This window comes from Emydura macquarii, unplaced genomic scaffold (assembly GCF_026122565.2).
Source record: "Emydura macquarii macquarii isolate MOO-44397 ecotype Brisbane River unplaced genomic scaffold, CSIRO-AGI_Emac_v2 contig_561, whole genome shotgun sequence".
Classification (NCBI taxonomy): domain Eukaryota; kingdom Metazoa; phylum Chordata; order Testudines; family Chelidae; genus Emydura; species Emydura macquarii.
Genome location: NW_027130698.1, coordinates 5094523 through 5114980, shown reverse-complemented (window position 1 = coordinate 5114980; position 20458 = coordinate 5094523). Strand labels below are relative to the sequence as shown.

Below are 20458 nucleotides of genomic sequence, written 5' to 3'. Positions count from 1 at the left end.
GATAGTATTCTCTTCATTGGGACCAAATTAGTAGTTTTACTTGGCTATTTTAATTCCAAATGGTAACTCAAGTTTAACACTGTAGGCCCTGGGCAGATGAAGAATGTGTAAATTATGGTGCAGACTCAGTCTTTCAATAAGAAGTGATTGCCAACTGCTCAATTCCTCAATACCAACTGCCAACCAGCCTGGAAAAAACCTAACAGTACTGGTTTCTAAAGGAGCTACTTGCATGTCAGCTTAAAAGAGTATGATAACAACTGACCATAGGAAGCAAAAAGAAAAAATGCTTACAAAAATACAAGACTGAATTTTTAAAAAGTTACCATTAACCTTCTTTTTACTGTATTAAGAGATACAGGACAGTCTTTCATAAAGCTTCACGCTATTTGTGACTTTAAGACAGGCAACTTCTGGGAATAAACTGTCAATATGACCCTTGCTGATTATTAATAGAATATATAAACTTCAAAAATAATAGAGGTGTCTGAATAAAGCCCTGTGATGACAATTGGGAGTCTTTAGATCAGATCTAAAATGAAGAGAACATTTTAATACATGACGTTATAGAGGAGAAAATCAAATGAACACTGTCAAATAAGGAGAACAAAATCTATTCTAAATGCCCTTCTGAACAGGGAAATGAGATCGTAGCACTAGAACGTCATTTATATTTTGAATGATTGCCTGCACTTTGTTTTATCATTTAGTTTGGAAACCTTTTATAACACAATATTGTTTTCTCCATATATTAAAAAACAGAGGCAACTGCACAATACAGATTTCCACTGGATACTGCTAAAAGCAAACAAACACTTTAAAACAGATATTATCCTCACCCTCAATACTTCTGCAGATTGTTTATGATGCAAAGAAATTCTAGCTTCAATTTAGTATAGAACATTTATAGCACAATTCTTCTGCAGGAAACATCTCTGAAATAGCAGTAAGTGCACTCCATCTCCATTTCCACTCCCACAACCACCTCAACCCAAACTTTTCTTCACATCATCACAATATTAACTATGAAGAACGCACTTTTCCCTTTTCAACATTATTAGACCAGCTGTTTAACATCCAGATTTGATTTGTAGATTAAGAAAAGGAAATTCAAGAGTGCTGTGGGGATCGGAAGATTGTTAAATGGATATTACAGCCATTCACCTCTAGGTCACCAATTTCCAGCAACCAAAAGTCGTAACTATCTGAAGGTCATTTTAGTAGGCACGGGACTGATCCAAAGCCCAATAAAATCAAAGGAAGTCTTTCTGTTGACTAATATGTTTTGAAAACAATTAAGTTTCTGCATCACAAAAACAACTAGCTCCACCTATAATTTATACATAAAAACTGAATACATTTTGTTTGGGAATGATACTGAAAATTTTAAATGCTTTTTCTTCGAAAGATACACAAACAAAAATTCATTTTGGGTCATAAACTGCAATGACAGACAGTATAACTCCCACTGCTTTCAGTGGAAATTGCATCAGGAGGACTCACAGAATCAGGCCCTAAGCAAAACTCATCAAGTTGCAAAAATATGTTTTCAATGAGTACACTATACTAAAAGAATTACAGTACAACTATTTCCTTTTAATGGTACCACAGTTAATGAGAATTTCTTTACATTTCTTTCCCTGTTTTTGATTATGCAGGCATTAAGAATTATACAATTATGGAAGGACACCTATTAAATATTTCCCCCCCCAAACTGACCTTTTTGATGGTTAAGAAAAATATATCTATAATGAAGTTTTATAATTTCAACTATTTTAGTGAATTTTTAGAATCAAAGATACACACAGATTCTAAGAAATATTCTTTGTGATCAGACCGTAAAAGTGTACAAAACATGAACATTACCACTATCTGACCTAGTTGTTTTCTTACTTCAGTTTCAATTAAGGCAAAACATGAATATTGTAAAATAAAAATTGGTAATGAGGAACAAAGATGGATTCTGGCAACTAAAATACTTATTACATCACTTAACCTCATACAAAGTATTTTTTTGTTTGTTTTTTTGTTTTAGAGTTTTTACCAGTTCATAAAGAATCACCCTGCAATGATTTACAACACTGCAAAAATCTGGAGGGAGAGTATATGATCTGAAAACAAAATTACCACCATCTGGATGGCACCCTTCAAATTATAAGCTATCAGGCACATGAACTGACCCAAAGACTGTCCCAGAGAACCATGGCAATGGAAGGCAGTTCAATTAGTAAATCAAGATCATAAAGTGCATATGGTACATCCCAACATGCAAGAGTAGCTAGTATGTCAGTAGGAATACAGAACCCAGAATTAGTGTTTTTAAATAGATCTACCAAGTTCAGTCTCATGCCCTGGCTTTCAGTGAACAGGGTTTTTCAAAATTGTATTTTACGTTGAACTCTGTGCTTCCACAGGTTCCCCCCCCCCCCCCCCAATTTCCCCCTTTTGCTATTATAACTTATTTTACAATTCATTTGAGTCATTAGAAGCATTATGTTCATATCACAGCTACTGTATTTTTGTCTTCAGTTTGTCTTTGTTTATGCGCACACGCACACACACACACACAGTGTCAACTAGCCTTCTGTAAACTGAAGAGAGCACAATGCTGGTAAACCCAGACCATGACAAACCTTTTATGGTTTCACAGACACCTCTGACATGGAGTAAGGGCTGTGCTGATGCAAAGCAATGGAAAGTGGGAGAGACATCCCACCATTGCTCCCCCAAGAGAAAAAACTATGTAAATACCAAAATATATATCTCACACCATGGTGTGGACCCTTAGCAAAATACATCTCTTCACTGTATATACTGACCATTCACCACTCACTTGGTTGCATCATATGAAAGGGACTTATGCCAAATTGCTAAGATGGAGCCGGATCTCCAAATAATGATATGGCGGTGATCCATGTTGAAAGGACTGCAAATTTGGCAGCCAATGCTCTGTCCAGGAAGTGAGCCAGGGGGCGCCTCTAGGATGGCAATTGGGCACCCTAGTTAAACCCACTTCTTTATGGGTGAGATGTGATGGATATTGCAACCATACGTGGTATCTCTGGGGACTACTGTATTAACTTGATCAGTGTTATATTTAGGCTTGGCACGATTCCATTTAGATCCACAGATGTTAGTAGACAGAGATTTCAGCTGACACACTGAAATCGATGAAAAAATATCCCTTAGTAACAGTCAGCGTGAAGGCAGCCTCCCTCCAAGCACCTTGCACATGCAGTGATCTGTTGCCATGGGTCCTGCAGCCGTGCAGGAAGCCCTATGCAGCCCTGCTGTCACAGGAGTGAGTCAGAGAGGCTCCCTGTGAGTGTCACTGGCCCTGTGGCCACAAGTCCTGCAGAAGCAAGATGCGAGGGAGGCTGCAGTCCAGGCGGGGGTAGAGCAGAGATTCCCAGCCAGGGCCGAGAGAAGGACAACAAACCCTCGGCCATGGAGGAGGCCACCCCACTGGTGAATGGCTGCCAGGGATGGAGTCATTCAGCCAGCGACTCATCCTCCTCGCAGTACTTGGGGATGGAGGGGGGTGTCTGTTCTGCTCCTCCAGGAGCTCAGTCTTCCCCAAACCTTGCACCTGCAGAGATCACGCATCCCCAGCCCAGTGGCAGCACAGGTTAGATTAAGCACTGTGGGCCAGGGATTGTATTCTAGTCCATGGATGAGAATTAACTTCAGCTCTTCCAGAAACTACTGAAAGCATCAGGGGTAATTATTACAGTCTCTGAGCCTGTAAACAGCTCCAGAGAAGTACCACCCCTGGGGTGGTTTGCATATACTGGCTCAATCAGGTACCAGATGCCCAAAGATATAAAGAAATGGCTTTTGGTACAAAAGGTTGAGTGAGGGCTTGTCTACGCTACAAAATTATGTCAACAAGTTAAGTCAACCTACAGCCACCACAGCAGTTAAACTGGCTGTTGGGTGCCCACGCTGCCTCCTTCTGTCAGTGGCGTGCATCCTCACCACGAGCGCTTTTGCTGACTGAAGTTGGTCATTGTGGGGCACTGAAAGCGGGCCTGACTCACAGCTGGAGTCCACTTGCCCCAGGGCTGACAGATGGAGCTAGGTGCTTGCCACAGGGCTCAATTTCACAGCAGTGAAAGGGACATTCTTGTCAGTTTTACAGCTGCTATTACATCACATTTCAGGGTGGAGGGCTCCAGCTGTGAGACCAGGCAGCAGGGAGGAAATGTGAAACAGCAGCCACGAAACTGACAAGAATGTGAATTTCACTGCTGGTAGGCTCCCTGGTGTAAAACTGAGCCCCCACTCCCCAGCCAGGCTGACAGCTCCAGATGTCTGTCCCAGGGCACTGTGGGAAGGGCTCCCCTTGCAACAGGCGATGTAAGTAATGCAGTGTCACCCTAACTAAATTGACCTAAGCGCTATGCCTCTCTCAGAGGTGGAGTTATTAAAGCTAACTAGTGGGTGACTTACATCAGTGAAATCACCACTGTAAGGTAGACAGGTTCAGAGTTAGGTTGACGTAAGCTACCTTACATTGACCTAACTGTAGTGTAGGCCAGGCCTGAGTTTAACCTGACAGAGAGGCCTTCTTTTTGATTCAGACAGACAGACACACGACCTTTTGCCCAAAGAAGGGACTCAGCTCTGCTGAAGGACTGGAGGAACGGGAACCTTCTGGGGTCTCCATACAACTGATAAAGAGCTACTGGTAAAGCATTAGACCCCTTTTATTGTTTTATGTTTTTTCTGCAGGCTTTTGTCCTTAAATATGTACTCTGCTTTGATAGAGCTGTGCGCTGGCAAACATGGTCACAGCACTTAGAGAGAAAGCTAAATGCAGGGACTGGACTCTTGGTCAGACCTGCTGGGAGTCTCAGTGAATTACAGGAGAGCTGAAGCCTAATCCACCCATCAAAAGTGGGAGGGATGAGGGGCCCAACCCAAGGAGAAGTGACAGCTAGAGGCCTGTAACTTTAGTGGGCGTTCCTTGAGCAGCCAATGAGGGAAGGGTGTGTGCATCAAGAAGCAGTTACCCTGAAACTGTGACAACACACACACACCTTTGAAACACAGTAAATAAATTTGTGCTTGTGGGATTGTTAACAGAGTATCTGATGTTGGTCACTCCTTCACTGGTGGGATCCTGAAGTCAGTGCCTGGAGGGAGCACAATATATGTCTTTTCAATTAATATAAACCGAAGTCCAAAGCAGATGGAACTGGCTTTCAATTATTCTGTTTTAAAATGTAGATTTGTAATGTTTAAATCAATGTATATTTTCTGTTTAACCAAGGATAACAAGGTTTATTTTAAGACAAAATGTAAAAGCTTTGCAATTCATTTCTCAACAAACCAAAGAACGCTTTGAAAGCAGCAAACCAAAGAACTCTTTTAAAGCACCATTTAAAACTAACAATCACTTTATACCCTTTAAAAGTCCTGTTTAAGTTTAGTCATGAGTAAATATCAAGTATTCATCCTACCAATGCCATACTGAGAAAGGAATTTAAATGGGTAAACAATCAAGTACATAAAGTAGTCCAAACTGAATCCATTAGGGCAAGAATTTTAACAATAAAAAAGAAATGGTGCAAAATGTACTTGTAATCCCAAGCATCCTAAAATTGCGATCTAACGGCCCCCTCAGATGTCATGCCTTAAAAGGCTAAGAGTCTACACATTCTGGTAAAATAGAATATTAAAAAATAGATGTAGGCCACAACGTTAAAGAGCACTGCCAATTGTAATGGGAATGCTTAAAACCTTCCAGCTTGCCCTGCCACTTCCACAACTGTAAAACAGAATTAGGATGAGAAAGCACTATATATGACAGGAAAGACAATTTTATCTAACAGTAGGTCAATTTTAACAGTGCTGCCAACTCCTGATTTTATCACATCTCACAATATTTGGCATTTTTCTTAAAGCCTCAGCTCCAGCAGGCACTTGGTAGGTAAGAATCTCAGATTTCATTTACAAAAATGAGAAGTTCCTACTCGCATGGCTGCAGAGAAAAGCTTGAAAGTGTGACCCAAATGCACATTTAAAGACTTAAAAACCAGAAGGCAAATCCAGAATGTTTGTTTTAAAAAGTCTCTGATTTTTGAATGCTTGGAATTGGGACTATTGAAATTGAAATGACAATTAAATGTCCATGGATGTTCACCCACCTACTTTCAAATCACAACTGGAAAATAACTACACAATGAGAAGAAAAAAGGGGGTATGCTGTTCAGACTGGAGTACTGATTCTCTTGGATAGTAGCAGCTTTGGAAAGAACTGTGGTTACTTTCCAGTGTTTAATCAGAAGGTAGATTGTGCCAGACCAATCTCAATCTGATCTCCTTCTCTGAGAAGATAACTGATTTTTTAGATAAAAGAAATGCATTAGACCTAATCTACCTGGATTTCAGTAAGGCATTTGATATAGTTCCACAAAGGAAATTATTAGTTAAATTGGAGAAGATGGGGATTAATGAGAGAATTGAAAGGTGGATAAGGAACTGGTTAAAGGGGAGACTACAGTGGTCAGTGAAAGGCGAACTGTCAGACTAGAGGGAGCTTACTAGTGGAGTTCCTCAGGGATCTGTCTTGGGACCGATTTTATTTATCATATTTATTAATGACATTGGTAGAAAAACTGGGCGTGTGCTAATAAAATTTGTGGATGACACGAAGTTGGAGGTATTGCCAATACAGAAGAGCACCAGAATATCATACAAGAACATCTGTATGACCTTGTAAACTGAAGTAACAGAAATTAGATGAAATTTAATATGGCAAAGTGTAAGGTCATGCACTTAGGGACTAACAAGAAGAACTTCTGCTATAAGATGGAGATTTATCAGTTGGAAGTGACAGAGGAGGAGAGAGACCGGGGTGTATTACTTGATCACAGGATGAATGAGCCACCAATGGGATGTGGCCATGAAAAAGGCTAATGCAGTCCTAGGATGCATCAGATGAGGTATTTCCAGTAGAAATAGGGAAACGATAGTACCATTATACAAGGCACAGGTGAGACCTCATCTGGAAAACTGAGCAATTCTGGTCTTCTCTCTTAAGATAAATTCCAACTGGAACAAGTGCAGAGAGGGGCTACTAGGAGTGAAGTTCTGGAACAGTCTTTCAAGGGCAGTATTGGGGGCAAAAATCCTTCAAGTGTCTGCACATCATAAATATAATCTCAATTCAAATTCTTAGATTTTTTTTTATATATACTCTCAGCCTTATTTCAACTAGATATTTTTGTTTGACAGTTTACTTAGTTTTCCAAAAGTGGTAGCTTTCATCTAAAATGTCAACTAGATAATAAATATTTATATCTAGTTTAACAGGGCACACACACGGTCTATTTTCTATATTTTTGCAAGTCAAAATGACAAAAGATTAATGACTTAGCACACAAGAAATCTGGATACAATACCTTAAGCCTCTCCTATTTACCCTCCAAGGAACCAACTCCACATATATAAATTAACACAAATTCTGGGGCCAAAAATCTACCAAACATCTGAGTGGAACTTCTACAGCTGTCAAAGGCAAAGTAGGGTTAAAAATGTCCTCTCACTTTCAGACTATATTCCAAAATCATCTTCAATGCAAATTTCCCCCATCCCTCTTATCTGAAATCAACCTATTGCAACCATGTATTTTTACCTCTATCCTGTCTCTGCTGAATACCTTATGTTCATGTCTTAATCACATTCCATCTGCAAATCTTTCTCCTATAGTCTTTCTAGATTAATAATGCAAGTCCCTTGGCTAGACAAATCAAACTCCTGCTCCAAGAAGTGGAACCATATAAATTCCACATCTTCAGCCCTGCTGCTCCATAGCTAATTCAAAGATTCTGAATCCAATTCAAAGATTCATTCCTGATAGTTAGAGGTCTACAAGGTCTTGGCATTATCATACATCACCAAGTTCATAGCTCATTATTACTTCCCCCTGGAGTCAAGTGCTTACTCATCCCATCTCAATATTTTATCACACTTTGCCTCTTTTCCAAGTCCTTGTTTGTGCAGAATTATTTCTCTGCATCCTGTTCTCTTACAGGCAGCTTCATTCAACAGTAAGTGAAATTAGCATCCATAAGTTAAATGTTTGGTACTCCAGTTTATATTTTTAAGTTTAAGTTGCATATGATGATTGATTTTTTTTTTTAAAACATTTTATTGGTTACTTTCTACCTGAAACCATATTTCAGCCTTAGTACTATTCCATTAAAAATATTAGAGCTAGACTTTGGAGCTCACTTTATGGGTATTTGCTAGTTCTAAATAAAGAATTCTTAACATAAGATGATAAACAGAAATAAGGGAAACCTATAAATTGGCAATTGAAACTAGAAGGCTTTTAAAACACATGGTTTCTACGTTCTTCTTCAGAATCTTTTAGCACTACTTTTATGTAAAATGGAATAGAGTAGCTGCCAGAGAGATTACAGCTCTTCCAGTACAGCAATCATCACTTCAGAGTAATAGTAATTCATGGTTTTTAGGCACATCCAGTATCATCAGCTACCAGAAAATATACCTAGTTTGTCCATCCAGATGCTTCTTTATCATTAACAAGAGTAAACATTAAACCCTTTCTAATGCACTGCATTAGTACCAGAAATAACAACCTCCACCCATTGGTGGAGATTGCTGCATTAGAAGCAACTGACTGCACTTTCCATATGAAAAAACTCAAAAGTGAGTCATCTGATTATCAGAATATCAAAAAACAAAAGTACAATCCCTCTGCCCAGTTATAATTTAATAGCAATGGCTGCTATTATGGCATGACCAGCAACAGCTCCAGAGTTACAGTTTATAGCTGAACTTCCACTGTGTGTTCAATTTTAACTCCACAAATAAAATCCACACACAGATCTTAACTAATAATTTTGGTCAATAACACTAAGACTAAGCTAGATTTTTTTAAAAGAAAACTTGAAGTGAACTGGACACAACTATGACATAAGAGTAGACTTGTTCCATTCAACTTGCTGTTTTGGCGGGGGAAGGGGTGAAGAGAAAAAAAACATGAAACCTACAATAAATCTCTAGTCCTTTTCCTTATAGAGACGGATCTCAAAATAGAATTAAGTCACTAAGAAGGCTCAACAACAGAAAAAAGAAGTTCTCCACCAGAAAGCTTGCAAGGGAACCAAGAGAGTAACTTTTCAGAATACAATCACACTTTAGCCACACTCTTCACTATGCTAATATCCTAGCAGTAAATCTAATAAATCTACAAAAACAGAATATATGTTATAACAACCTCAGCCAAAGAAGATAATTTCTTCAGAGATGCAGGACTTAAAATTATCAGTTAACTTAGACAGATATTTAATATGGAGGTTAGAGCTCATCATGAAAATATCACCATATTCCAAAGGTCAGAGAGAGAGAATATTTAGCAGCCAAAGCTGGCATTATTTATTCTGTATTGTTGCTAGGTGGCAAGAATGTCCGTCAAACCTGAAGGAATCATTCACTCTTCTGCACGCAGCCATCAACACTCTCCAAAAGATTCTTTTTTCTAGCTGTGAGCAGGAGCTTTCAAAAAAATTGGTAAAGACTGTTATTTTGTCATTCCTCTTCTTTAATTATCTTCTATGCTATATATAAACATAAAAATCTTACTGCATGTTTAACCGAACTCAAAATCTTAAAGACAGATCTTTTCCCCCAAGAGGAAATTGTGAAAAGAATTTCAAAGAAATTAAAGAGATGTGATTTATCCCAGTAGAATTACTAAATGTGTTTACAACAGAGATATTTTATCTGTTAGAAAAAGATTACTGAAATCTCACCTCAAAGGGACCACTTATAAGACTGATGTCACAATACAACCAATATTTAGGATAGGTGATGAGCATACCCTGTACTAGACAACAAAACATCAGGTCTATGGAATCATGGTATAGTGATTACTGAGCCCCAAGAGGCACTTGGGTATTCTTTTAAAGTATCAACAAAGAATAAGATTAATAATTACATTACTATTCAACAAATATGGTAGCTACTTTCATCAGGCAAGCACCGAGACAGTACAGCCTACTCCTTTAGAGTTACCACCATATTTATGTACAAAAAAATCTATTGGTAATTAATGATATTACATTAATATGGAAAAAAGTAATAACAATCTTCATGCTTCTTCATTACTACCTTCAACGACCATTCCTATTTTTACAGTACCAAAACTCTACTAGGCATCGTACAGGTAAGATGACATTGTCCCTGCTTACAGTCTAAATAGAGTAAAAAGTTTCCTATATCCTACACAACAAAAGCTAATGTTTATGAAAACTGAAAGTCACATCAAATTATAATATTTAAAATTATAAGCAAAAAATAAAGTAGGAACACAAGAATTGCCAACTCCAAGGTCCAACTAACCCAGTATCACATCTCTGATATTAGTTGAACCAGATGCTCCAGAGGTAGGTGTAAGAACTCCACAGTAGGCAGATGTGAGATAATCTTCCCCCACACTAGTCCTCATTCTGATTGTTAATAATTAGAGACTGATTTAAACCCTGATGCATGCGGTTTAATATCCCTTCCAACATTTTTGTTATAATTATGACAACTCTGGACACTCTTGATCTCCATATAGTGTCCAATCCCTTTTTGAATATTGCTAGTTTCTTGTCCTCAATGGTTTTCTGTGGCAATGAGTTCCACAGTCTAATTACATGTTGGTGTGAAAAAGTATTTGCTTTTATCAGGTTTGAATTTTCCAATGTTTAGTTCAATTGAATTTTCCCTTGTTCTTGTGTTATGAGCCAGGGAGAACAGAAGATACCGGTTTATCTTCTCTATATCATTCATTATTTTATTTATTTTTATCATGTCCCCTCTTATTTGTTTCCTTTCTAAATAACCTTGGGCTGCATAGGTAATGATGGTAACACATGGAACAAATCTCTCTGACGTTGAACAGCCAACAGAATGGTTAAGATAAAGTAGATTTAACAGGAGCAAATATGGAACACTGTAATCAGAAGGTTCAGTTAAGGACCTTCAGAAGGAACAGAATGATGGAATCAGAAGGCTCTGTGTAAGGTAGGGTGCGGGAAGTGCCTATTAGAAAAGCATGCTTAAATATATTGTCAGCAATAAGACCCTTGAAGGGACAGAATGCAGTCAGGAAGAGATAATAATGCAGATAAATGCATGACGAATGGAAGGGAATTAAAAGTTAGTACAAGGGAAAACACAGAAGGAAAGCGAAATCAGAGAAAGAAAAACAATTTAAATCCACCAGAAGAGAAGGGAGCTCTCACTGCAACAGGGTGTGAATTACTGACCAGCCTGTCTTTTGTTTAGAAATGAAAGTCATTTTTCTCCAGAGTTTAATTACTGATTTCTCAGCTAGCAATTAGCTCTAGTAAATGGTAAACATATTCAGGGGATACCACAAGATTATATGATAGTGTATGAGGAGGATTCAGGTTCTCAATATGTCAATAAAAATTCACAGATATGAAGTCACAAGAAAGACAGAATCCTACTCTGGTGGCCACATTCAGTTCCAACACTGCAGTAAAATCACAACCCAACTGACACAACTATACCAACCTAACCCCCAGCATAGATGTGGTTAAGTTGACAGAAGAATGCTTCTGCCAACGTAGCTTTCATCTTTCAAAGAGATGGTGTTCCTACACCAAGGGGAAAACCCTTCTGTTGATGTAGGCAGCATTTACACTACAGAGTTACACTGACATAACTACACCAACATAGCTAAGTTGATGTAGTCTCCATAGTGCAAACATACCAAGTATTTGGATGAAATATGGAAAGAGAACTTTAGGTTGCATATTAGGAAAAATATCTTAATTGTAAGGTCCGTTCAATGGTGAAATAGTCTCCAGGGAAAGTGGAGATCCCCAACAGCTTGAGAAATGTACGAGCAGACCAGAGAAAACACTGAAAAATAACCACTAAAGAAACACTTCTGCGATAGTCCCCAAGAATGACTGCATGAGATCTCAAGTCTGAAAAGGAAGTATTCCACTGAAAAGTCACCAAGGAGATTTTTTCTTCTGAATTTTAATTTTGCAGAAGGGAAAACATGTTATAATCACATAGAGTTAGACTGGCTTCTCCTTGCCTTTTACTTCAAGTTTAAACTCTTCATCCTCCCTCCATGTCAAGGCACTGTAAAACTCAGCACCTGCCTTTTTCTTCATTCCCTCTCTATCTATCAGATATCAATAAAATCAATCAATAATCAGTAAAATAAATAAATAAAATAAATAAATAAATAAAAGAATTTGGCTTACAATATATACATTAAACACACTGCTTTAATCCTTCTTGTAGCAGTTTGTATTTGCACATACTCCTACTTGCACACACAAGAAATGAGAGTCTCGTCCCACTTCTCAAAGACTTAGGCCCAGACTACACTTACCTGGAAATTTGGCGGCAATCGACAGGAATTACGCAAGCTATGCAGAGTAGCTTGCATAACTCCCGTCGACTTCATAACTCCTCTTCTATGTGGCATCTTCACTGTGCTGCGCGGATGGGAAATGTGTTCCTGTCGACGCAGCGCTAAGCCACTTGAGGGGATGGTTTTAACACATTGACTTCAGATCAACTGAGCGGGTCTTCACTGATCACTCAATCAGTCCGGAGAGATCAATCTCACGGTAGCGTATTTGCCACCGTCAGTGAAGACATACCCTTAGAGTGCTGTAGTGTGGCCTGTTACATTTACAAACTACTACAGAACACTGATTGTATACTGTTAAACATTATAATAATTAACACAATACACTTGTCAAGTAAGTGATTGAACTACATTCTGGAATGCATGATCTTTGCTCTTCCCCTCCCTGCCACCTCCTTTCCGAAACAGTTTGCTTGCTTACCTGACATTTTGCAAAATTCAGATGCTTGCTCTGGGTCTCCTAATTACTAATACAAATTAGATAAATTCTCTTTTATTTTAAAATATCCAGAAGTCAAATATGCCAGGCCAAGCTAAAGTGTCAATATGATTCAGACCAATGTCAGCAATGTTTACACGTCTTAGTAAATTCTGGCCCACTGTATATGACAAATACAAAACTACATTTATCAAAAACACACAAAACATTTTCTTGGTTCCACTAAGGTTGGTCCACACACACACCTTTTCCTCAACAATGGACTAAATGTAGCAAAATATTTGCAAAACAGATAAGAAACCTCCTATATTTGTAACTTACGTACAATGTGTTGTTCTTCCTATTTCTTTCCTAGTAGGATTTTTTTTAAGTTTTTTTATGAATGCTGATTATGCTTTTGAGGCTTGCTCTTTGAAACAAAATCAGAATTTAGAAACCTATTTATAGTCTGCAAATCTTCATTTAAATTTCAAATATTTAATATGACTTGCCAAAAAAAGTCTATTGCTGTAACTGCAGGAAGAGCAAATAGTAGACCAGAGAAACAACAAGCCCTATAGCAGATTATTTAAACACATTAGAAAACACCACCCCCAGCACTTCTGGAACCAACAATTCAAAACAGGTAGATATTGCACACTAATGACAGTTTCTTAGGCCCCAACCCTGCAAACACATCACTGGTCCCATTAATTCTAATGAGACTACTCACCGTGGTAAAGCTAAGCATGCCTTTCAGTGTTTACAGGTCGTGGAGCCTGAACGTGATGGTAAACACTACAGTGTTCATCTATAGTGATGAACACTATAGAACATGATGTATTTGAGGGAAAGGTGAAAGGTGAAGAGGGAGACTGACAATATAATAACTGTTCTATTTTATTCAAATATCGATTTTGTCACCAATTTGTAGGATTTTTGATCTGAAAAATTAACACCTGCCTGACGTTGAAGAAAAAATACCCTGAATATATTTTAAATCAAGCCTGAAAATACAAGCTTTCTGCTTTATTGATGTTTAATATTTTATGTGCACGCTATAATTTCTGAACCTCCTGCCAATAATCTGACAGTATGGACTCCAAATTCCACAAGTAGCAGCCAACGTGCTTCCTCTCTGAGAGAGAGAGAGAGATAACAGAGAAAGAAGGAAAAAAAACTTCAAACAGATCTCTTCCCTGATGCATTGCTCATACCGTAGCAAGAAACTGGAAAAGCAATTTCTAAATTACTAAGTAGCAGCTCCAGGAAGATAGGAAAAAATTTAAATTTAAATTTGCAATGATCTGAAACAGAGCTGCCAAAGCAAATCCTGCTAATAAAGTCAAGCAGATGGAAAAGACAAACACTAGCATCCCTGGCGCGCACACACACAAAAAGTTGCAAATCATCAAGAAAACCACAATATAATACTGTGCTGCCTTGGTGCTCAAAAGGGACACTATCATCTTAATCACACTTCTGTTCAAAAATGTTTAATTGTTACATACAACTGTAAATACATTAAGTTTATTAGCTGAAAGAAATTAGAAAAATATTTTTCTATTTCTTCCATTTGTTTTCTTTGTGCATTTGACACCACTTCAGCCAGTTAGGGCCTGAACTTGCAAGCTCAGATGTGAATAACGTGTATTCAGGCAAGCAGTGCCCATTGGGACTGCTCCTGTGAATGAACTTACTCACCTGTATGTTTGCAACCTTTCATTAGTATCCTGTTTGTGCAAGTCTTCCACAAACAAACAAGAACAAAAAAAGTTAAAAACTACAAGAATTAGGACTTCTGATTGGTACAATTTATTTGATTTATGGTTACTTTATCCTCCTCCCTTTCTTCTCCTGTTTGTTTCCTGTACCTATTGCATCTTGCCAGAATTAAGGTCCCAATCCTGCAGAGATGCAGGCACATGCTTTACTTTATATGCTGCAAGTAGTCAAACTAAAGTCAAGGGAACTACTCACATATGTGCTAACTTTACACACAGAGTCTGTGTGGGATTGAGGCTCTACATCGTCCACTCTATCTTTTTACTGTATGTCTATACAATCTCTAGCACAATGATTAGTCCCCATGTCTTCCTGCAAATCAAAACACAAATTAGCAGTGGGATTCAAGAGCAAATGTAGGACTTAAAACTACTTACATTCATTTCTGGAGCTGACTAGAATTCAAGTTGTAGTACTGCCTTAAGTCAGTAGGAGTAGGATCCATATAACAGAGCAAAATTTGGACCTTAGACAATCAGCTGCACAACTAGTTACTCCTTCAATAATCAACAAACAAGACACACTGGAACTGTACAGGTATCCAGGTGTACAAATCCTACTTCTCTTCAGTCACACTTAAATAAAAAATAATATTCTTCTTAAATTAAAAAGCTTTGGTTATCCGATCACCTTCATAAATTGGACAAACACTTGCAACAATATCAAATGCTCCATATTGGCTGGTGACAAATTTGTACACAATTTATTTTATGCTGAATCCACCCTACAGCAATTTAGGAAAGTGAACAAGTAAGATTGAGTAGTATTTAGGAAAACATGAAATGTTTGTAAAATGGAGTTTGTGGCCTAAACACATTTTTAGTAAGACTTTCTAATACGCAAAGAATAACAGAGTTAATATCACTTCCACTCTTCTTAGGGTCCCCATCTACCCAATAGAGCTCTAACATGCAAAGTAGTATGTCACCTGTGTGTTTATACATCTTTACAACCAAAAGAACACTGATAGCTGAGTAGCACATGTACAGACAGTCGCCAACCCAAGCCAGTCTGGGGTTGGTGCATACACCTACAAAATATCAAAACCATCCTCTCATACACACCTTTGATTCAGCTACTCTGAAACAATGGGCGAATTGTTACCAGATGATGAATCCATGGGAGGCTGAAGAGGGACTCAAACTTGGCCCTCACCTGCTGCTGCCTTATATATCAAAAGATCAAAACCCCCAGGTCTCTCTCAAAACTAAGACCATCAAGTAACCATTAGCAAAACTTAAACTAACCCACACAAAGAAAGGGGGGGAGACAAAATGTATTACCGACCCCCCTCACCCCCCGATGTGATTTAAAACACCCCACAGCAGCAATTTAGGCAGTGCTAGTGCTTAGTTATCAGCAGGGCCGTGCAGGCGGAAGGGCAGGAACGAAGGTCACAGTCTCACCTGAAGAATGAAGGCAGCAGAGCTCGCCTCCAGCTACCGCGAGTCTCACCCGGACCGGAGGAAGCCCGGGGCCGGGCCGGGAAGGAGGCAAGGAACGGGCCGCTCTCGTCCCCCCCACCCCATGCACCATCCTCCCCCCGGCCCACACACTGGATCAAGGCGCCGAGGCAGTGGGGGGAAGAAACAATGCCCCGGCGCCAGGCAGAGGACCCGGATAGCAGGGCTCTCCTCACGGGCTGACCGAGGCGCACAGGAGGGAATGGGGAGCGGAGGCGGGAGGCGATGCCGCGTCCCTGGGCGGAGGGGCGCGGGCGGAGGGGGGGGGCCGCCCTTGCCCCCCAGTCCCAGTACCGGGCGCTGTACCTACCACCTCGCTGAGCTTGATCCTGCCGAAGGCGCCCCGCAGATAGTCCAGATCGCAGCGGAGGCCGCCCAGCCCATGGCGCTGGCTGACGGGCTCGGTGGTGGGCTGGTAGGGGCTGCTGGCCCCGGAGATCATGGAGGTGCTGGACGCCTCGCCATCGAAGCCTTCCAGCTCCTCGCCGTTCCTCATGGTGCCGGTGCCGCCGCCGCCGCCGGCCGAGCGCTCTGGAGGAGGCGCGGCGATCCCCGCCCGCCGGGTGCAGAGCCGCCGCTGGAGCCGGGAGCGCCTAGCGGAGCGCCGGCGGCATGGCAGCCCGGGGCGCCGGGAGCGGGCGCAGAGAGAGCGGGGACAGCATGGTGCGGCGCCCGGCCCCGCTCCGCCAGCGCCCTAGCCCCGCCAAGGGACGCCCCGACCCCGGGCGATCCCCCCGCCCTGCCCGCCTCTGGCACCGCAGTCCCCGGGGAGGGCGTTCAGCTCCCCGCCCCCCGGGCGCCGCTGCTCCCCAAGCCCAGGGTGGGAGAGCGGGAGCCGCCTCCCCGCTAGTGCCGGGGTGAGGGGGGGGGGAGCCCGGCGCTCCCTCTAGGCCGGCCTGGCGCAGCTGCCCTGCGGCTTCCCTTGTTGTCCTACGCCGGGGCAGCTCAGCTCAGGCCGGGAGCGGAGAGACGGTGGCGGCGGTTGCTGAGCTGCTGCTGCTACCGCCGCCTGCTCCTCCTCCCCCTGCCGGCCGCCCAGCGGAAAGGGCGGGGAGAGAGCCCGCCCCGAGGCGCGCCGGCCGGGGGGTGCGGCCGGGGCCAGGAGGCGCCTGCCCGGAGTGGGAGCGGAGCGGTTACCTGCGCGGCCCGCAGCGCGGTGAGCCTGGGCCACCCCCACCCCCCTCCCCAGAAAACGGGTCGGGTCCGCGGGCTCCGCTCTGAGGAACAGCCCCGTCCGCCGATAACGGGCCGGGGATGGCCGCCCCGGCCCGGGGAACAGCCCGCTCCCCTCGCCCATAGCCTGAGCACAGGCCGCCCCCTCCCCAGAGACAGAGCTTGGTGCAGGCACCAGCCTTGGGGATCCCCCGCAAGGGCAGCGCTGACGGATCCTTGCCTGGGTGATTCCCTCCCGCCAGCAAATGGGCTGGATAATTTCCAGTGCCCCAGGGGCACCCCTGGGCACATGTCTTGGGGGAGTCCTGCCCATCCCGGGAGAAGCAGGAAGATAGGAAGGGGCAAAACAAGCGTGGTTGGGAATAGTTCACGTTGATACCTTTGGGGAAGAGCGAGTCCTGCCACAGGTATGGCCGGGAAGGAGAGAAACCTAGGAGGCAGAAGCAGACCCTGGGGTGAAGGCAGTCTCCTGCCCTTCATTAGTGCTTCCCACCAAATACCTCAAAGCACTTCGCACACATAAGGGACTTTGGCCTCGATGTCTCTGTGAGAGTAACAGGTGAGATGATCCCACTTCTGCAAATGAGGCAACCAAGACATAGGACGGGCAAGTGACTTTGTGGCTTGTCCAAGGTCAAATAGGAGGCATGTGGCAAAGCTGGGCAAAGAACTCGGCTCCCTGACTCCCACTTCGTCCTGCAGCAAGCACCACAGCAGGCCCGCTTTCCTCTCTTTAGGATAGCAGACTGCAAATCATGGTTTTATAAAGTGATGTGAAGTTAATATTTAAAACAAAACCACAAAGCAATAATGGGTCACAGATTGTATGTGCAGGGGTCACATAACGGGAGTATAGAGTACAAAGAAGAGCAACAGGAATTATTAGGAAGCTGGAAGGACTCATTTATAGAGATTAAGACCCTAATCCTGCAAGGAGAGCTGTGTGAGCGCCCCAGTGAAGTGAATGGGACTCACACAGTGTTCAGTGCAGGATTGGAGCCTCAAATAATTGTTAGTTTAGTCAAATCCTATTTTACTAAGTGGTTTTTATTATTATTACTTGGCATATGCAATCCGCACAAGCCAAGCCACAGCGTTCTTATCACCTATGTGCAATGCACAAGGACCTCCAGGAAGTTGCAGTCCTCAGCAGTATGTGTCATAGTTTGTGGCTGGCCACACTAACATAGTGAGCTGTCTCTAAAATGCCACTGAAATTCCACTGTAGCACATATTCCATGTCCGGTACGAAACTGGTTCAGAAGGCTCCATTGCCTTCACGGTAAATCAAACTCGGGTTGCCATTGAGTGGGGTCGGATATAAGATAATTATTTGTCTCTTTCTTTGCAGACCATGAAGCCTGCCATAAATCCCTCACTCAGTAAACTTACCCACAATGGGGGCGGTGTGAGGGCAGATGACCATGTGATGGATTAAACAAGTTTTTTAATCAACGATAAATGTGGCATTACATGTAGTTTCGTCACAGACTTTGCTATGCTTTCCTCTGGGAGGAGTAATATTGCAGAGAAGCGGTAACCATGGTAGAGGAGTAGATTTAAGTGTGCCTGAAATAATAGCATTGATGAAATTAAGTTGTACGTCCATCATCTTTGTGTGAGAGGAGCAAGCCCATACTGGAGCCCAGTACTCCACTGCTGAATAAGAGTCCCAAGGCTGAAGTGTGTAATGTTTGGGCCTTGGCGACCCACCTCGTTCCGGAAAGTTTTCCAAGCAGGTAGTTGTGCGTTTTGACCTTAGTCGTTGTCTTATCTAAGAGGTGAAGGGGGAAGATTATGAGATCCCAGTTTGCAAGTATTTGAGAAGGGTAAACAAGAAGGAAAAAGAGGAACTATTTATGGTGGTAGATGGCAGTATAACCAAGATGCCATCTCCTCTGCAGTACAGTAGGTCAGAAAACAAATCAGAATGAAAGGAAGATAAAAAATAGGAAAAGATCTCACAATGTTTTTTCTGTTTTCCAGCCTCCTCTACTCTGTGACAAACTAAACTTGAATTCTGCAATAGTCTGGCACAGCAAATTGGCAATTCTACAATAACTTCATTTAAATTAAAAAGATTAAAGATTTAGGGTGGGATTTTCCCCAACAAGTGAAAAACAAAGTCAATGGGAACTGAGGGTCAGATACAGAGGAAAATCTGGGCCCAAGTACTTCACTCCCTTAGGCAGTTTTTGAAAATCTCACCCTTAATCTTCTCTAAAGATTTCAAACTTCAATTTAATTATATATGTATTAAATCCAAAAATTAAATTCATCCAAATGTATGAAGTCAGCATAGTAGCCCTTGTGTTATTTTGTTATTACATTCAATTTATTTTGTGCTGTCCCCTCCACACTTTAAATTTTCATTTTGCTATAATCTTTTGTTTGACAACACATAACACTGCCATAAATCTCAGTTGGTGATTACAACCATTTGGCATGCAGTGAAGGATCCAAGGCAATTAAGTTGTGTGGGATAAACAATTCTTTGGATATTTTACTGCTGATCAGCAGTGAAATAGTTAACAAGGTTGAGATTTTCAAAATTTTCTTTAGGTTTCAAAGTTGATCAGTTGAGACATATACAGCAGTTTACACCTCTAGAACTACAGTTTCAGAATGTCTCTAAACTCAAGAAGATTCCACTACATTAATTTGTACTTTGAACACTTTCAGCTATATCTTCTATGAGGGCTAGAAATATTTTTAAGTACAATTTTAAATAGGAAAATCTAGTGCAAAGAGTAGATTCCACAGCCACAAAATCACTGTCTTTGTACAGGCTTAGGAGGGATAACACTCAGAGACACATTCCATTTTTTCTGTAATTTACACAAAAATGCTGTCATCACAACCAAGGAGATATGTGCAACATAATCTGCCAAAAATGTATATTAAATGCAGCTGCAGCCATTTTCTAAAATCTTACATATACATTCAGAGAGAATGTGCATATTGATAGTACTGTCACAGTGACTGAACTGAGACTTCAAAGGTGGAGGGGTTAAAATCCTTACAAGGTCAACCTCTCCTTTTTAAAATATATATTTGTAATTGATACCATCAAGTGTATTCCAAAAGCAAATATTTGCTCTTCTGAACTATCTTTATCATCCAGAGATTTGTGTCTTCATTGGCAGTGAATGATGTTTCAGCAGTATCTAGAGAAGT

General features: G+C 41.4%; 1 protein-coding gene across 1 annotated transcript in view; it reads right to left on the bottom strand.

The window, feature by feature from the left end:
- The window catches only part of CMTM4 (CKLF like MARVEL transmembrane domain containing 4), a 45991-nt gene extending 29245 nt beyond the window's left edge, over positions 1-16746 (bottom strand). The window contains exon 1 of the mRNA XM_067540099.1: positions 16419-16746. Within this exon, the coding sequence (XP_067396200.1) occupies positions 16419-16604 (186 nt within the window). The 5' untranslated portion in view covers positions 16605-16746. The remainder of the gene's footprint in view (positions 1-16418) is intronic.
- Between the last annotated feature and the right edge of the window lie 3712 nt (positions 16747-20458).